The sequence below is a fragment of the Babylonia areolata genome, chromosome 12 (assembly GCF_041734735.1).
Source record: "Babylonia areolata isolate BAREFJ2019XMU chromosome 12, ASM4173473v1, whole genome shotgun sequence".
NCBI lineage: Eukaryota > Metazoa > Mollusca > Gastropoda > Neogastropoda > Buccinidae > Babylonia > Babylonia areolata.
Genome location: NC_134887.1, coordinates 25062792 through 25079013, shown reverse-complemented (window position 1 = coordinate 25079013; position 16222 = coordinate 25062792). Strand labels below are relative to the sequence as shown.

The window sequence follows — 16222 nt, the reverse complement described above, 5'->3', positions numbered from 1 at the left end:
GAAAGGCAGCCCACGATCCTCCGCGGGAAATCAAACAACTAGAGGCATCACCGGCGGTACCGTGACTAGAGGCATCACGGTGACCATCACGGTGATGCCTCTAGTTGTTTGATTTCCCGCGGAGGATCGTGGGCTGCCTTCCAGGCTAAACTTACGTTCGACTCCCTCTCTATATTGTTCTTTCTGTGAGGTATGCAGAAAATCAGTGGCCGTGCGACTGAGTGGACTCCTGGTATTTATAATTTGAGGTACTCTTTTACCCGGTTCTTAAAATCCGCAGTTCAGGATGTAGACTACTCGTTGTCAGTTGCACTACCAGCAAGCCTGCCAGCTCGCTCATTTCCCTTAACACCTGCATGCCCAGGGCAGTATGACCACTGTGTAAGCTTTTTGAATCTGTGTTCCCATCCGGCCCACTTTCAACTTGATTTTTGTAAGGACTGAGGTTAATTGAGTCACTGAGTCAGATTCACAACTTCAATCCAACGATGTCTCCGAAACACTCAGTCAAAAACGTACACCCACGCACGCACACACACGCGCGCGCACTAATGATAATGATTTGCAACAAATCAGTCAAACTTTGGTAAGTATGTTTGAGATATAACAAAAGTTACACACCCTTTCCGGCCACGTTTTATGAATTTACTTAGATTAAATTGTGTTTTTTTCCCAGCTCTGAAAAAAATGCACAAACAGAACATTGACTTATGAGATTTATAATTATGTGGTATCAATTTATTTCGAATTACCTGAGTATTTTGGGGATATTCTCAGTAAAACAAAACGGAAATTCATCCCCAACAGTACCCATATATTACATTCCTTGCAAATTCTGTTTTCTCTGTTTTCGCCTTCCAGGTCGCCTTCTCTTCCGGTCTGCCTCATTTCGATCTGCAGTTGACATATTAAACATTTATATGAACAGCTCATAAAAAAATAAAATAAAATAATTGTGGGTGCTTGAGAAGATGATCGGCGTCACGCGCGGTGCATTGTGGGACGGGTCGCCATGATGTAGGTCGCAACTGGCGTAAACAAACCCACGCGACGTGCGCGGTGTGGCTAAACTCCAACATATGATCGTCGTCACTGACTGCGGCGATGTCACGTGCTCACTTGCTGCATTATCGGCTGTACAATCCAGGGATACAGTAATGATTCGGGATCGACCCACTGGGCATCGATTTTTTTTTTTTAATTAATTTTTTATTTTTATTTTATCGAATTCTCATAGTTAAAACTACAGCAGGGAAAGCAGGTTGAAGAAGCCACAAAATTGAATTTGTGATTCAATGAGTATGTATTGTTATTGTATCCGGCTTGTATCCTCCATTCGCCAAAAGGGGCAAACTCCTCTAATTTCTTTGAATCTAATTTGAATCTGTGACAATAATATAGTGCATATTTTCTTGACTTGTGACGTCGTTAAGAGCAGACCAGCACTAACGGCAGAAAATTCTACGCGCATCTGTGCATTAAGAAGCACTCCCTGACTCATCTCGTTATACACATTCCGGTGGTACCGCAAGGCCCCGCCCCCTATCGCCTGGCCCGGTTGAGCATCATGATGCGGAGATGCGCCGTACCGTAGTTACTAAAAAAAAAAGCAGAGATGGTGCATAATAATAATAATAATATTAATAAAACATTTAGATTTTAACTTGTTTCTTTTAAATTGTTATTCATTGCGCTAGTTACGTAAACTTCACACTGAATGACGGTCAAACATTTAAAATCTGCTTTTTAGTACCTGCCTTTATAAAAAGGAGAGTACTATTACGATGGAAGCCATGTCGCAAAATTTATGTCTGTGTGTGTGTGTGTGTGTGTGTGTGTAAACACAAATGTGTGGCAAGGGCTACATCAAGATCTACTGGATGTGTGTGTGTGTGTGTGTGTGTGTGTGTGTGTGCGTGCGTGCGTGTGTGTGCGTGCGTGCGTTTGTGTGTGTGTGTGTGTGTGTGTGTGTGTTTATTATGTGTGTTTCACAGTTTGTTTTGTCTACTTCATCGACGGTGAACTGGACTATGAATAGTCCAACAAGTATTTCTGTTGTGTAATTTTGATATTTGTTGTTGTTGCTTCTTCTTATTTCTTTTTTGTTGGGTTTTGTTTGTTAGTTTGTTTGTTTGTGTGTGTGTGTGTGTGTGTGTGTGATATAATATTTCTGGGTTTTCTTACGTGGTTTCTTAAGTAGTTGATGTGTCGCTAGTATGTGGTTTGTATTTATATTTTGTTGTTGTTGTTTTGTTTTTAGTACTCTCCTTTTATAAAAAAGGAGAGTACTGTTATGATGGACCAGTGCGAGAAATTTCCGTCTGAGTGTCTCTGTGTGTGTGTGTGTGAGTGTGTGTGTGTGTGTGTGTAAACACAAATGTGTGGCAAAGGCTACCACAAAATCTACTGGACCAATTGATCTAAAATTTGACACACAGTTCGGCATAATTCTAGTGATGATGCCCGGCCATTTAGATTGTCACTTCCGGTTCTGGCAGACTATTTCCGGTCCAAAAAACGGTTTGGGCGCTTAAGCACAATAACACAAGAACTAGATCTAGCCTATGGCTTTATTTGGCCTATGACTGCGTTGTCTTTCTGTGTTTCAAGTTACGTCGTACACCTCTGCAATTAGTTTCGACAAGCAGAGAAAAAAAATGACGTCCAATAATGACACGATTTGATGACGTAATCTCACTAGATTATCAACACTTATACTCTTTTAGTTTCTAAATGGTCTGGGGAGAACTCATTGAATGATCAGGGAAGGGAAAAAGTTAATCTACATTATGTTTGCTGCTTTTATTGATCAACAAATTCTTAGATGGAGGATAATTAACATTATCATTGTGAATTAATTACCAAGTTAGTGACGCATCCCGCTTATCATCAGATTCTGCGAATTTTCTGCCGTTAGTGCTGGTCTGCTGACAGGGTGAACGTCCGTGCCTTGTTGTGAACATTACTCATTCCATTTTGAGGGGTGGGGGGGGTGGTGGATATTGCCGTTTGATTCCTAAAAAAAAAACCCAAAACAAAACCTTTCTTATTTTTGCCCAAAGGTCTGAATGTACATTAATATTTTTATTTTCTGAATAAACTAAAACCACTGGAGAGTCCCGCGGCCATCTTGCGCATGCGCATCTAACTTTTACTCGAAATCGCGAGCAATGCCAAAGGCCTCCGACAAAGACAAAAGCAGCAAACATTTTCTGTCATCCATTTCTTCACTTGATAGCCTCCGTTGCTACAACCAAACTCTTTAAGGTGAAGTGCCGTCGTGTGAAAAATGAAAAAAAAGCAAAATTCGAAAAACGAAGCCTGCTGTTTCGCACGTTCTGCCTCTCTCGATAGCATTTGTTGCTCGCTTGGAGCACATTCTCCAGAATTCCCTGGACATGTCAATGCTTGGAGAGCCAGTCAACTGCGAGAGCACAGATCATGTGACGCGTCTCTGTTTGTTATGTAAGCACGGAGCTCTCTAGCGATCGTGTCGCACTTTTGCATCCAAAATACCTATATTCCATTATCTTGAATAGAATCCATTTCATTTCGTTTCTTCTTCATTTTCGGAAAAAAAAGGTGTGGAGTGGGGAGGTAACTGCTGACTTGGTTCCCACTAGCAACCATGAAGTAACAATATGGCTGCCACATGGCAACAAGGCCCACAGTTCATGGAACTACGCGTATGAATACTAGTTCACGACTGAAGTAAATTAATCGTAAATATAAGCATCTATTTGAGCAAAACACATAACAACGGGTAAAGTTTATTGTTCATTTAACATTCCCATTTTGTTTTCATTTCCATTGGAAAATTCCAAAGTATTTGTATGTAAATCACTGGACTTTATTTGCTTGCGTAGTAGTAGACGCACCTATCATGCGATTATTCGGCTATCTTGGATACATTCCTCACAAGTGGAGCCAGTGTGTTGCGCACCATGTCCAACAAATCATGATGGGTGTCTGAAATGAAACACCAATATGGATGACCCAAGGATAGAATGGGTCCGAAACAGAGTGTATCAAGCTCTAGACATCCAAGAGCTTGAAGTATTTGAGGAGCTGCTGGAGCGAGATGACGGAGAAGTTGAACGATGTTTGCTGAAGTTCCTAAACGACACACCGGAGGAAAACGAATCCTCAGTCCTCTTCTACAAGGTCATAAAAGAAGAAGAGGAAGAAGTAGAAGTAGAATGCGGTAAGTCCTGGGCAAAATAAACTGAAAAGAGGCAGAATAATTTCTTTTTCTTTTTAAAGAGAAAAGAAGATTTGTTTTGGTCATTTCACCTTGCTTTGCCACTTCCTTTGCAAATACTAATTAGAACTGACTTCATGTGGATCATGATTCATATCACACAGGACCCAATAGGGTAGGTATGCCTAATTGTGAACAGTTTGTGTACTGCCCCACTTCGAGGCCTTTTCACACATTTCGCAATTTGATGTGTGCTTCCACCTCATTCTGATACCTTAATGAATATATCCATTTCCAAGAACCAGTCAAACATCTGCTGTTTCTTTGCACTTTCATCTCTTCGCGCACACTGGGGTTGGTACCGGCCATACCGCCTACTGGTTTCCTGATTCCACACAAAGAAGGACGTCGCATCAAACCTCGCGACTTTAAAGAATATGACGCAACAAGTGCCATCTCCAATCACATCAGGAACAATTCAAGATCCTTTGTAGTAGGCAGATCTCAGACTGAGCAGTTCAGAAACTTTTTCTTTATTAGCACTGTTCGTGACTGGAACCATCTGGACGAGGCAATGGTGACAGCAACATCTGTCGAGAGCTTCAAAGCATGGCTCTCAGGACACCACTAGTGCTAGGCTGCGCACTCCCCCCACCGTTGCGTTTATGTCATAAGTGGTGATAGCAACATACCCTACAGACACAGATACAGATACTGCTGATGACGTTCACAAATGTGCTTTCAAAATCCTAAGATCAAGGAAGCATGCAGTAAGACTTCAACTTTTACACAGTATATAAATTAATAGTGATTTCATTTTATATGTTGAATGCACATTACCAGTGCTGGGAGAATTTAAGAAAGCATGTTGGTGGCAGATCAGAATGTCAGTTTTGACAGGAATCTCTAAAATAGTGTTGTTTGCTATTGGACCATAGGATATTCTTATGAGTCTATTTGTGAATGATGCTGCACAGTTACTTAGTTCTCTCAAAAGGGTGTGGTGTGTGTGTGTGTGTGTGTGTGTGTGTGTGTGGTGCAATGTTCCAATGATATGTTATGTCAAATGAGTTCTTGACCTGCTTTTGTTTTGCTTGTCCACATGTACCTAAACCCATAATTCGCAATTGGACTTGCCCGTTCACATTTACCCTCAGGCACCCCTGCTACTTCAACCATTGAGAAAAGTTGAAAAGAAGGAGCAGACAAACTTTTCCTGGTGCAACCAATCGGAGAAAGCCTTCAAAAGCAGAAGAGTGACATTTAATCGTACAACCTGTTATCTGTACAGTACACATGTTGAGCTGGTCATTGCAACTGGATCTTTTGCAATTAAGCCTATCTGCCCTACTTTGACCATTGTGACAGAAAGTTGAAGAACATTTGAAAAAAAGTTAATATATGTTGTTGTTTTTTGTTTTTTGTTTGTTTGTTTGTTTTTTTCATTTCCCTTTAGATGAATGTAAGCCAACTCCCACAACTACCTGCGTATATGATATTAGGGCACAGCTGGAATGGCAACTACGCCTTGCTTCTTTGGGACATGAGGTAAAACTGCCTAAAAACAAACCAACAAAGCCATGAGATGGTGACTTTGAGACAAGTTTGATTATCATCTGTAAATGATGGTTGAACAGCTCAGTCTTGGAATGGTAGTTACATGACATGCAGATACAGTGCTTGCACTGTAATACTGCTTGAAAAAGTCTCAGAAGACTGTGGATTTGAGCCTAATTAGAATTAACCCAAATTAGAAAAATATGATGTTATTATTTTGAGGATTACAACATTAAAAAAAAACCCACAAAAACATTTTCATCTTTTTCTGTAAAAAAAACAAAAAACAAAACAAAAACACACACACACACACACACACAAAAACAGCAACAAAAAACAGAAATGTTATTTACTGTTTAGAATCTCTTAAAATTTTGAATAATATATCCATTTAGTCTGATATAAGTTTATTTCCACATTGTTCTTTTTTCAGTTATTTTTACTTTTTTAGTTTAATGCTCACTATGTTCAAATGTCTTTATACAGTTCAAAAGTATTTGAGTAAATCCCTTTAAATGATCTCTTGTTTTTAGATCATCTAAGAAGAAATGATAATGTGATTCAAACTTGGGCATACTTACGTTTTATCATTACAGAGCCAGAAATACCAGACATTACTGCAGAGGAAGAAGGAGGGGAAGGTGACGGTGAAAAGCAAGGAGAAGAGACAGATACACCAGCTGAGGAACCAGAACAGGCTCTTCCTGTTTCCTCTCCGACTGAAGAAGATGGTGCTCCAAAGAAAGGTTATTTTCAACAGAAGTGCCTTTAGCATTTTTTGACAGATGTTGATACCTGTTTTTGGTTGCTAGAATATGTGTTATTTCTCAAAGAATTATAGCACACCATTTAGCTAGAAGCAAGTCAGTAAGTGCTTAAATTATCAACACAATAAAATAGTGAGAGAGGAAAAAGGGGTCAGGTAGGAGAAATAAAGTCATCAGTATAACACCATTTCATTAACCCTTGCTGTGCATCACATTTTGTTTGCTTTGATCTGTTTCTTGGGTAAAAAAAGAAGACAAAATGGAACAAAACATTTTGTTCAGTAAGTATCTCTTACAATACTTTCCACAGAGGCAATGTATTTTTCTGTGTTTCATGGGCTCAGAAAGACCCTAGCAGTTGTGAAGAAAATGGATCTTTTTCTTCCTTTGAAGCAATGTGTGAAACAGATGGGTTTTTGCCGTCCTTGTTTGTTTTTTTGTTTTTTTAGACAAACATTTGGAATTGTTTAAAACAGTGTCCATAAAGAACTTGAAATTGTCCAGGAATTTCAAACCTGCAAGTTTTAGAGCAAAAGACAAAGAGCTTTGTGCTTTTGTAAATGCCTGTCAAAGTCTTTGATGATCCAAGATACATGGCTAGCATTGAATATTCTATTTGATAAAGAGCTAAAGCACTGTCGTGAAATAAACATATAGTATTATTAATGCTGCTATTATTGTTGTCACTTGCTTTTTATTTTAACAGTTTTATTCATGTGAAACATATTTCTGTTTGCCTTGATAATTGTTCTTCCTTTCAATGCCTCTTTATTGCAGTATACATCATGATTTTCCCATTATGCCCCTTGGAGTGGTTAAGTGTTCTGTGGTATTTATTATACAGCGAAGAAGAAGAAGCAGAAAAAAGATGCACCCAACACTCCACCTGTTGAAGAAAAACCGCCCACACCAGCACAGTCTGCTCCACCTCCAGAGACTGAAGGGGAACAGAATGAAGACGGGGAAGAAGCAGAAGAAGCAGACACTAAACCCAAAACGGTAAAAAAAAATTTCTGGCCTGATATTTTTCTATCACCAATTGTTGTGTAATTAGTTTCAAATTTTGGAGTTATGAATGATTAGAGGCATATTTAAAACCAGTACAGATCTTTGCAGCTTCTTTTGAGACTGCAGACTTATTATACAGTTACACTGAAAATAATGCAGAGTCTTAACCAGTTGAGTGCCTGTAAGATGTTCGCTGACACCCTACAAAAACTGTTGCCATAGTGCTTACAAGACATATGTTCCGATTTTTCCTTCATTGGAGTTTGGTTCAGTTCACATTTTATTTAATTTAATTTATGTATTTATTTATTTATTATTATTATTATTATTATATATATTTTTTTGTACGCTTACAATTGACTTCATCAAGTTTTTGCGCCTTATAGATATTATCATTATTATTATTAGTGTGTTTTTTTGTTATGTATTTATCTATTATTTTTTTATTATTTACTTATTTATTTTTATTTTATTTATTTATTTATTCTTTTTTTGTTTTGTTTTATTTGTTTGTTTTGTTTGGTTTGGTTTTGTTATTTTATTTTATTTTCTTGTTTTATTTTATTTTATTTTATTTTATTTTATTTTCTTTCTTTCTTTTTCTTTATTTATTTATTTGAATTTTTTTTCTCAAGGCCTGACTAAGCACGATGGGTTATGCTGATGGTCAGGCATCTGCTTGGCAGATGTGGTGTAGCGATTATGGATTTGTCCGAACGCAGTGACACCTCCTTGAGCTACTGATACTGATACTCACATTAACAGACTCTGAACGGTTTGTTTGAAGTGTCTGGATTATAAAAACACTATTTAAATGAACATGCATCAGTAGAAGACCCCTTTCTACTTGATGATAATTTGCTAACTGGACCAAGTGGAAGATGTGTGGAAAGGGGTTTGCATCATATGCAAAAAAAGGCGTTGAAAAGGAAGTGGTCCCAGTCAGCAGATTTACACAATTTTGAAAGCTGTCCTTTTGATCATGGATTGCTATAGCGATGGAGAAGGATCTCTCTGTCGGATGACTGGTTTGAACATGAAGGTGAATGTTAACGACAGTGATGAAACTGACAGCCCATTTCTTGGTAATTCATTCTGTCAATGCAGCCAGACAGCGTTTTTGAACAAGTGGCTATCACTGACAGAATAAATGCAGCAAGTGTTGGAAGAGGGGGAGGAGAGGGAGACGAGTGATGTAAGATGACAGGTCAAATGCCAGCCAGAGGGTGTGAAGTGGGCATGGCAGTTGGAGGCCAGTGAATTCACATTCAAATGCAAGCCACAGGAAACATATAACCGCTAATGCTCCACAATTTTCATGAAATGTAGGGTTGAATGTGCACTGGACGTGAAACAGGTGCTTTTTGTTTTTGACTCACTTGTGTAAACAAAGTGAGCCTATGTTTTAACCCAGTTTTCGCTTGTGTGTGTGTGTGTATGTGTGTGTGTGTGTGTGTGTGTGTTTCCGTGGTAAACTTTAACATTGCCATTTTCTCTGCAAATACTTTGTCAGTTGACACCAAATTTGGCATAAAAATAGGAAAAATTCAGTTCTTTCCAGTCATCTTGTTTAGAACAATATTGCACCTCTGGGATGGGCACAAAAAATAAAAAAGAAGCCAAATTACATGCAGACTGAATTTACTGTTATATTTATATATTTTTTATTCTCTAACTTGGCACTTTGATTTGATATTCTGACACAACAACAAGAGCAGTCATTTTTATCTTCAAACAGGAACTTCTTTTGCTAAGCATGGAAGTTATATTTATTTTGCATGTCTTTGGTGCAGATAGTAAAAAACGGAAATTAATCTGTAATTAATGCTAGGGGAGTTAATTTGCTTCAAACTGATCTTTCTCATCTTAAACATTACATTTTGAAATTATACTCAATACATAAAAGCTTGTGTGTTTTACTCTCAGTGTTCAGGGTTTCACTATGTTCATTCACCCATGTGGTCTTTTTCGGAAAATACTAAAATCAATACGAGTGGACTTTATAGATCTATTGGCTGAGCCCTGAAGGTCATGGGCAAAAATCAATTGCGTACACATGTTTATACATATTCAAAGTGCGTGCTCATATTCTTCGCGAACGCGAACAACACCATTTTGTTTCAAGTTGTTGACCTGCCCGTTCAATCCTGAATTCAATTGACAATACACGATGAGATGTGATGGAAAGTTGGAGAAGGAGACCGTTAAATATTTATTCAGAGAAAGATTTGTGAATGCCTCATCACTTACTGGATTATGCCCCAAACTGCCATAAAAATATCCTCAGAATCAGTCGGAATTCACAGTTAAAAATAATAAAAACATGAGAATTAATACCCTTGAATTGATGAAACATAAAAATTTCCAGTCTTGACTTTTCTCAAAATGAAGTCCTTTTCACTTCATACGACATTTAGAAGTACTTGTACTTGGCTCTACATATTATTACTTTAACAAAATACTCAATTTTCATATCAACTTTAAAACTATAAAACTAGAATGAACATAAAAGAGAAATTGAATCGACCGTGTCAGCCGGTCAAAAATGGTTTACTCACATTGGACACATCAGTGTGTCACATACCTCACCACCTTAAGGTTTTTCGTACTTTGAAATTGTTTTACACATATTGCACACAACACTGTTTAACATACTTCAACACATAAGTGTTTTACATACATTAATGTTTTACACAACCTACCTTTTTCATAGTTGAATGTGATACAAGGCATTTTAATAAATGCCATATATGAATATAACGAATGTTTACTTTTTCAGATCATTTTAATGTTTTCTTTTTATGTGCCATCCCACTCACTAAAAAGGTTTTGATTATTATTATTTCATCTTGAATGCTAAGGTCTCACTTTTTCAAGTTATTCAGACTTTCTTTCCAATTGTCTTCAATATATTTTGCCATCCTATAGGCTTCATTATACATACCAAAAATTTTAATTTTGTTGACCATTGTAAAAAGAAGATTCTACTCTTTTTCCTGTCTTCCCATTTTTAATGCTTTTGTTTTTTTGTTGTTGTTTTTTTTAATTTAATTTTAGGCCAGAGATTTGATCAAATGAAAATAGGACTTCCAATGCCTTATTCATGTCATCTTAGTTTCTAAGAAACACCTGCGTATATTACCTATGAACTGTTTTGAACCTTCAAAGCTATTAACTCTACTGCTTATACAAAAGCTTGTCTTATACCACATTTTACATCAAAAGGTTCTACCACCCACTCTGATTTATTAAGTGAGATTACCCTTTGTCGAAGCAGACACCCATTTGGGAAATTATTCCCCAAACCAAAAAACTTAATGCATATAACAGAAAATTTCTTGAAGTTAAATTAAATCTCTTTGTGTAATCAATTGGTAATAAATAACCAGCTTTATTAATTTCATTGAAATATTTCATTACATCATCAATCGTTCTGATAAATGTTGCCTTTTATATACCTTTCTGAGTTTTCATTTATTAATTTGTAAATGACTACCCAGTTTTAAGGCTAAAACATTAGCTATTAATTCATAATTACAGTTGGTTAAAGTTATGGGTCTCCAATTATTAAGTTTCTCTCCCTGTGAACCCTTTCCTTTGTGTAACAACATAACTGCACCATATCTCTGGGAGTAAGATAATTGCCCATTGTGAAAGGCCTCTGTGAACAACTAATTTTGAGCCGAAAGAATGTAAGAAATTCTATTTAAGTCCATTAGTGCCAGGGGGAGAGCCGTTTTTCATCATTTTTAAGGCTCTACTCATCTCTTCTACGGTGATCATCCCTTCACACAAGGCAGCAGCATCCTCACTAAGATGAGGAAAGCTTACATAAAAAACACTTCCTCTTTAATATCAGTTTCTGTTGTTGTTTGTTTATATAACTGTTTATAAAAGAATTTTTGCTCATCCAAACTTTGTCCCTGATCTGTTATTAAATCCATGAATATTACATAATCCTATTATGACTTTTTTCTTGGCCCTTGCTTTTCAGCTGTTCAGACATAAAAACAATTTTTCATCCAAGACACAAACATGATTTTTCATTATTCCACAAATGTCAACATTGTACTGCCATTTTTCAGTACAACTTTAGCTGATCTGATGATACATGGTCACTGTACTTACTGTTATTCATTTCCAGAAACTGATTATACAAAAAGTGTGGCGCACATACTTGTACATGGTGTACCAACACCTACCAGAGGAGGTGACTGATGAGAACTGTCTGTACTTTCTGCGCAACACACCTGGCATGGTGCCACTTCCCAACTCCATAGAGGAAGCCAATGAGATGCTGCCAGCCTACTTTGAGTTTGGCATTCTGAATGGTCACTCCCTCATCATGCTGGAGCAGATCATCGGACAGGTTAGTAACTACAAGTAGCAACAGGTCAGTAGCGGTAAGCAGTATTGTGGGCTGTCAGTAAAGGCTCATATAGTAAACTCAGAGAAAGAGCACACCTAGCCCTTCACTTCAGATGGTTTTATTACATCTTAATGAAATGTATTTTTCTCTCCAAATTATTGCATGCCAGCATCCAGATATCAAGTATAGTTTACGCCAAGTAGAACAGCTGGTTTTGTGGATAATTTTTCTTTTTTGTAAGGCCTTCTCATATTTAGTTGTGTATGACAGATCTACTAGTAAGCACAAAATGATATTGGCTGATCAAGCATCATAGTGAGAGATCAGATGAAATTTATGAGAACACATGGTAATATGTAACATTGGTGACATGTTTTGAAAATTGGAATAACAATACAGGTTGTGTGAAATAATGGACAAAGAAGATCAGCAGTAACAGAAGGCTGATTGCGAGCAGTGACAAGCATTCTGATGATGTGCTGGTAGTATGCTACAGACAGCAGTTTCCATGACAACATACTGGCTGCAGGCTGTCAAAAGTTACTGTGATGATGTGCTGGTTGCAGGTCTTCATGCCGCTGCTTTCATTCAGTCAGCTGAAGAATGGGGAAGCAATGGCCTCCCCAAGTGCACAGTCTCCTGCTGTCAGTCGTCAGGACACTGCAGCCACACAGGCTTCCATTGAAGATGACAAGGACACAGATAAAAAGGTTTCTTTATTAATACTGCCCCAGATTCTTTAGCATATAATCATCTCTTATGGGAATGTATGCAGAGAGTGGCAAAATGCGATAAGTAGATGTAGAGTTTGCACACACATGTTCTGTTTAATTTGTTCTGACTGATAAGCATAAAGAAAGTGGGTCTGTTATCACCCTGATTTTGACAGAGGGGGGGGGGGGGGGAAGAAGAGGGGAACATTGACAGTTTCTCAGATATTGCAAGGATAGAGGGACCAAACATGGTGGGACGGTGGAAATTATTAGGACCTTTCTTTTGCACTTAAAGTCAGTGTCACACACATACACAAATCTGTTGAAAGTGAAGGTCTAGGTCACAATATAACATAAGAAAAACACAACAACACTTTTTTTTTTTGTTGCATCCAGTTTTCATATTTCACTAAGCTCAGCAATGTGAATGGATTGTGACTAGATGACAAGATCCCACTGAATACCATTGTAAGAGATGAAATGTTAAGGATATAATTTAATGCCATTTATAAGATATTGCAGTGGGAGAGGATACCTTGCTTTGCATTGCATTCCCCCTTTTTATTTTGTGTTTTGTTTGTCTACAGTTCCTTTGGTGAATTTGTAAGGTGTCATAATCATATGCATTAGTTTTGATGCCCATGTCATTTTGCTTGGGTGCACCCGAAAGAAGTAGTATTTATGTATTGTTCATTGTTTTATAGTTGTTGTTTTTGACTGACTCAGATGATATCTACCTCTTTCCCTCACTGGAGTTTTGTTTAATGCTGTCTCATCCAAACATTTGGACAATCAATTAAGGTGTGATGAAAGGATGTTACAAATGACTGCCTGGTCAGGAGATTGAAGCAAAGAACTTGCAGTTCTGAGGTGGTTGCATAATCACAATATATGGATCAGAACCTGGTTGATGATATTTGAACACCTTTACAGAATCACATCAAATATCTGCAACTGATTGATTGTTACCTGAATTATATAATTTGAAGATACACAGAGACTTTAACCAGTTCATCTGATCATAACCCATTTGATGATCACATGCGCACATTCATACACACCCGCACTTCTACATATACACACTGTAATGTAACGTTTTCATCAAGACAAACAAATTATGAGAAAATCTGTTTGTACCTCACACCTTTTCAAAAGCACATGTTCACATGTAAATAAATTTCTCCTCACTCACCTGTCTCTCAATGACACACACACACAGAGTGTAAAAAGAAAAAACCAGGAAGGAAATTTATTCTCAATCATTCACACATTTACACTAACTGCAATTAACCCTTTCACTGCCAGGAAAATAAGATTTAAGTGAAATCTATTTGCCAGGGTTTTTTCACAAAAAACGGGTATAAATTTTCAAAAAATTCTGTGCTCTTTGTTATTGGAGAAAGACCCATAAAAGTATATATTTTCTGAAAGGTAAATGAATAAAGAACACAAAACACATGATTTTCCCCCATTTTATATATTTTTAGTGACATGCTGTTGTTTTGAAATCAGTGTTTTGTTTTTTGTCACATTTTCAACTTGTTCATTACTAAGATTAGTCAGGTAATTTGCACTAAAATATCATATTTTCTGGATAAATGGATATCTGCATACACAAAATCATACTAGACCAACCACAATAAAATAAAATAAAAATTAAAAAGAGATACATATACAATGCATTGTGACTTATCCAAGCGATAATGTGGATGAGAGGCCACGCCCCCTCAGTTTCCATTCCCCTCCTCTTCACCCCTCTCACACGGTCACTTTATCCAGTTCTCATCAGACTGCGTTGGCTGAGTGCCAAGAATATTGCTCACACTGTCCTGTTCAGTCACTTTCTGTCACCTGCTAAGGTTTGCGCAGCCGGCATCACTCACTGATAGTCGCATCTTGGCCACTCTCTTGATTGCTCCCTTTATTTTCTATCAAATCGTCCTATAAATGTTCATCACTGTCTTCTTTGAGTTTACGCTTCAATTCTTTCTGAGCATCAGCAAAAAGAAAGCAATCTTGGTTGATTTAGTTTGCTACGATCGCTTGTCTTGAGCACGGCATCAGTCCGACATTTTGTTGAGCGAGCCAGGAGAGGAGCCAGGCAAACACTGGGACAGTAACCCAACCAAAACGTTCAAATAAAGGACTGCCTCATGATGTAGATGGGGTTTCTAGCTATTAATAGAATCCAGAAAGATTCCCCAAGCTAAAGCTACCAGCATTTTTGTCAACGAACTGGACGCAAAGCAGGGAAAAGTCAGAATATTTCGATGACGAGTTATCTTGTCATTTTGGCAGCGAAGCATACATGCTTGCCATGACGAGTTATCTTGTCATATAGGCAGCCTAGGGGTTAAAGGCACAACACACATATCACTTCACCACACAGTGGGAATACTCAAGACTTGAACTAGGCTGCTCTGTCTTTGGCGCCAGCCACAAGCTCTTTAGAATTAAACTCTAACATTTTCTGTTTGTCATGTTTATTACTGATTAGTATTGTCTTGTCTTGTCCATTTGGTCCTGTCAGTCACATGTGTACTTGTGTGTGTGCGTGCGTGTGTGTGTGTGTGTGTGTGTGTGTGTGTGTGTGTGTGTCCCCTGTACATTGTAACTATCTGTACTAGATTCACTGGCACTTCATCCACATAATTATGTTATCTCTGTTGTGAAGTTATGGTTCTTTAACTCAAAGAAGTAGTAATATTAGTAGTAACTTTTAGTTTCTTCCAAGTGTATCTCAAATAAGATTATATATACGTATTTCACTCAAGTGAAAGCAAACTTTAATATTCTTTTGTCCTTGTCATTTACAGAAATGACCCTCTAAAGACTTTGACAATAACGTAAACAAAGAATCTTAAATCAGGTTTGAAAACAAAGTGTGATTATGTTATAACAATGCTCTACCAATGCTACAATACTATATAAAAGAGCCCAAGTTATATTCTGACCTGCACACTCAGGTACAGAGCTTAAATGTCTGCGGCTTAATTATTGAAACACCACTCCCAAATACCAAAAGTTATTAGCATGATAAGTGGCATCTGATATGTTTATAACCTGTGTGTTTCATTTACTTTATGTCGTGTTTCATTGTCATCTTTGGTGTTGTTTGTGTGACAGTTTTTTATGCATGTTGAAACAAAAGTCTGAGAGTCAGAAATAAACAAATGTGCTTCATGCTTAGAATACAGTCATTCATGTGATTGCATCCATCACACACGCACTTACACACTGAACTATCTTGTTTGAGAACACTTACTTGGACTTATTGTGTACAGGTGAATATAGCTGAATCTCGAGCCAAAGCCATGCTGCGAGATGAGTTCTTGATCAACATGCAGAAGTTTGCCTCCAGCATCACACGCACACTGCAGCAGATCGAAGGTGAAGTTCGCCTTGATGTACCTGATGTGGACATTCCTGAAAATATTGATGAGGTTCTCAACAACCCAGAGTTGATGGATCTGATCACGGACAGGTGTGCCAACTGGGCCAGGCAGATACAGGTAGGTGGACATTCACCTTTTCTCACTTGGATGATGGAAAATCTTCAGACATACTATTTGCTGAGTATCCTTATCTGAATGATTAGATATGGATT

The 16222-nt window shown here is 37.7% G+C and overlaps 1 protein-coding gene across 1 annotated transcript in view; it reads left to right on the top strand.

The window, feature by feature from the left end:
- Nucleotides 1–3886: 3886 nt before the first annotated feature.
- Nucleotides 3887–16222, top strand: part of LOC143288467 (dynein axonemal heavy chain 10-like) — a 180117-nt gene continuing 167781 nt past the window's right edge. Inside the window, exons 1-6 of the mRNA XM_076596989.1 lie at nucleotides 3887–4204; nucleotides 6355–6504; nucleotides 7370–7524; nucleotides 11678–11902; nucleotides 12469–12612; nucleotides 15900–16127. Of these exons, the coding sequence (XP_076453104.1) occupies nucleotides 3988–4204; nucleotides 6355–6504; nucleotides 7370–7524; nucleotides 11678–11902; nucleotides 12469–12612; nucleotides 15900–16127 (1119 nt within the window). The 5' untranslated portion in view covers nucleotides 3887–3987. The remainder of the gene's footprint in view (nucleotides 4205–6354; nucleotides 6505–7369; nucleotides 7525–11677; nucleotides 11903–12468; nucleotides 12613–15899; nucleotides 16128–16222) is intronic.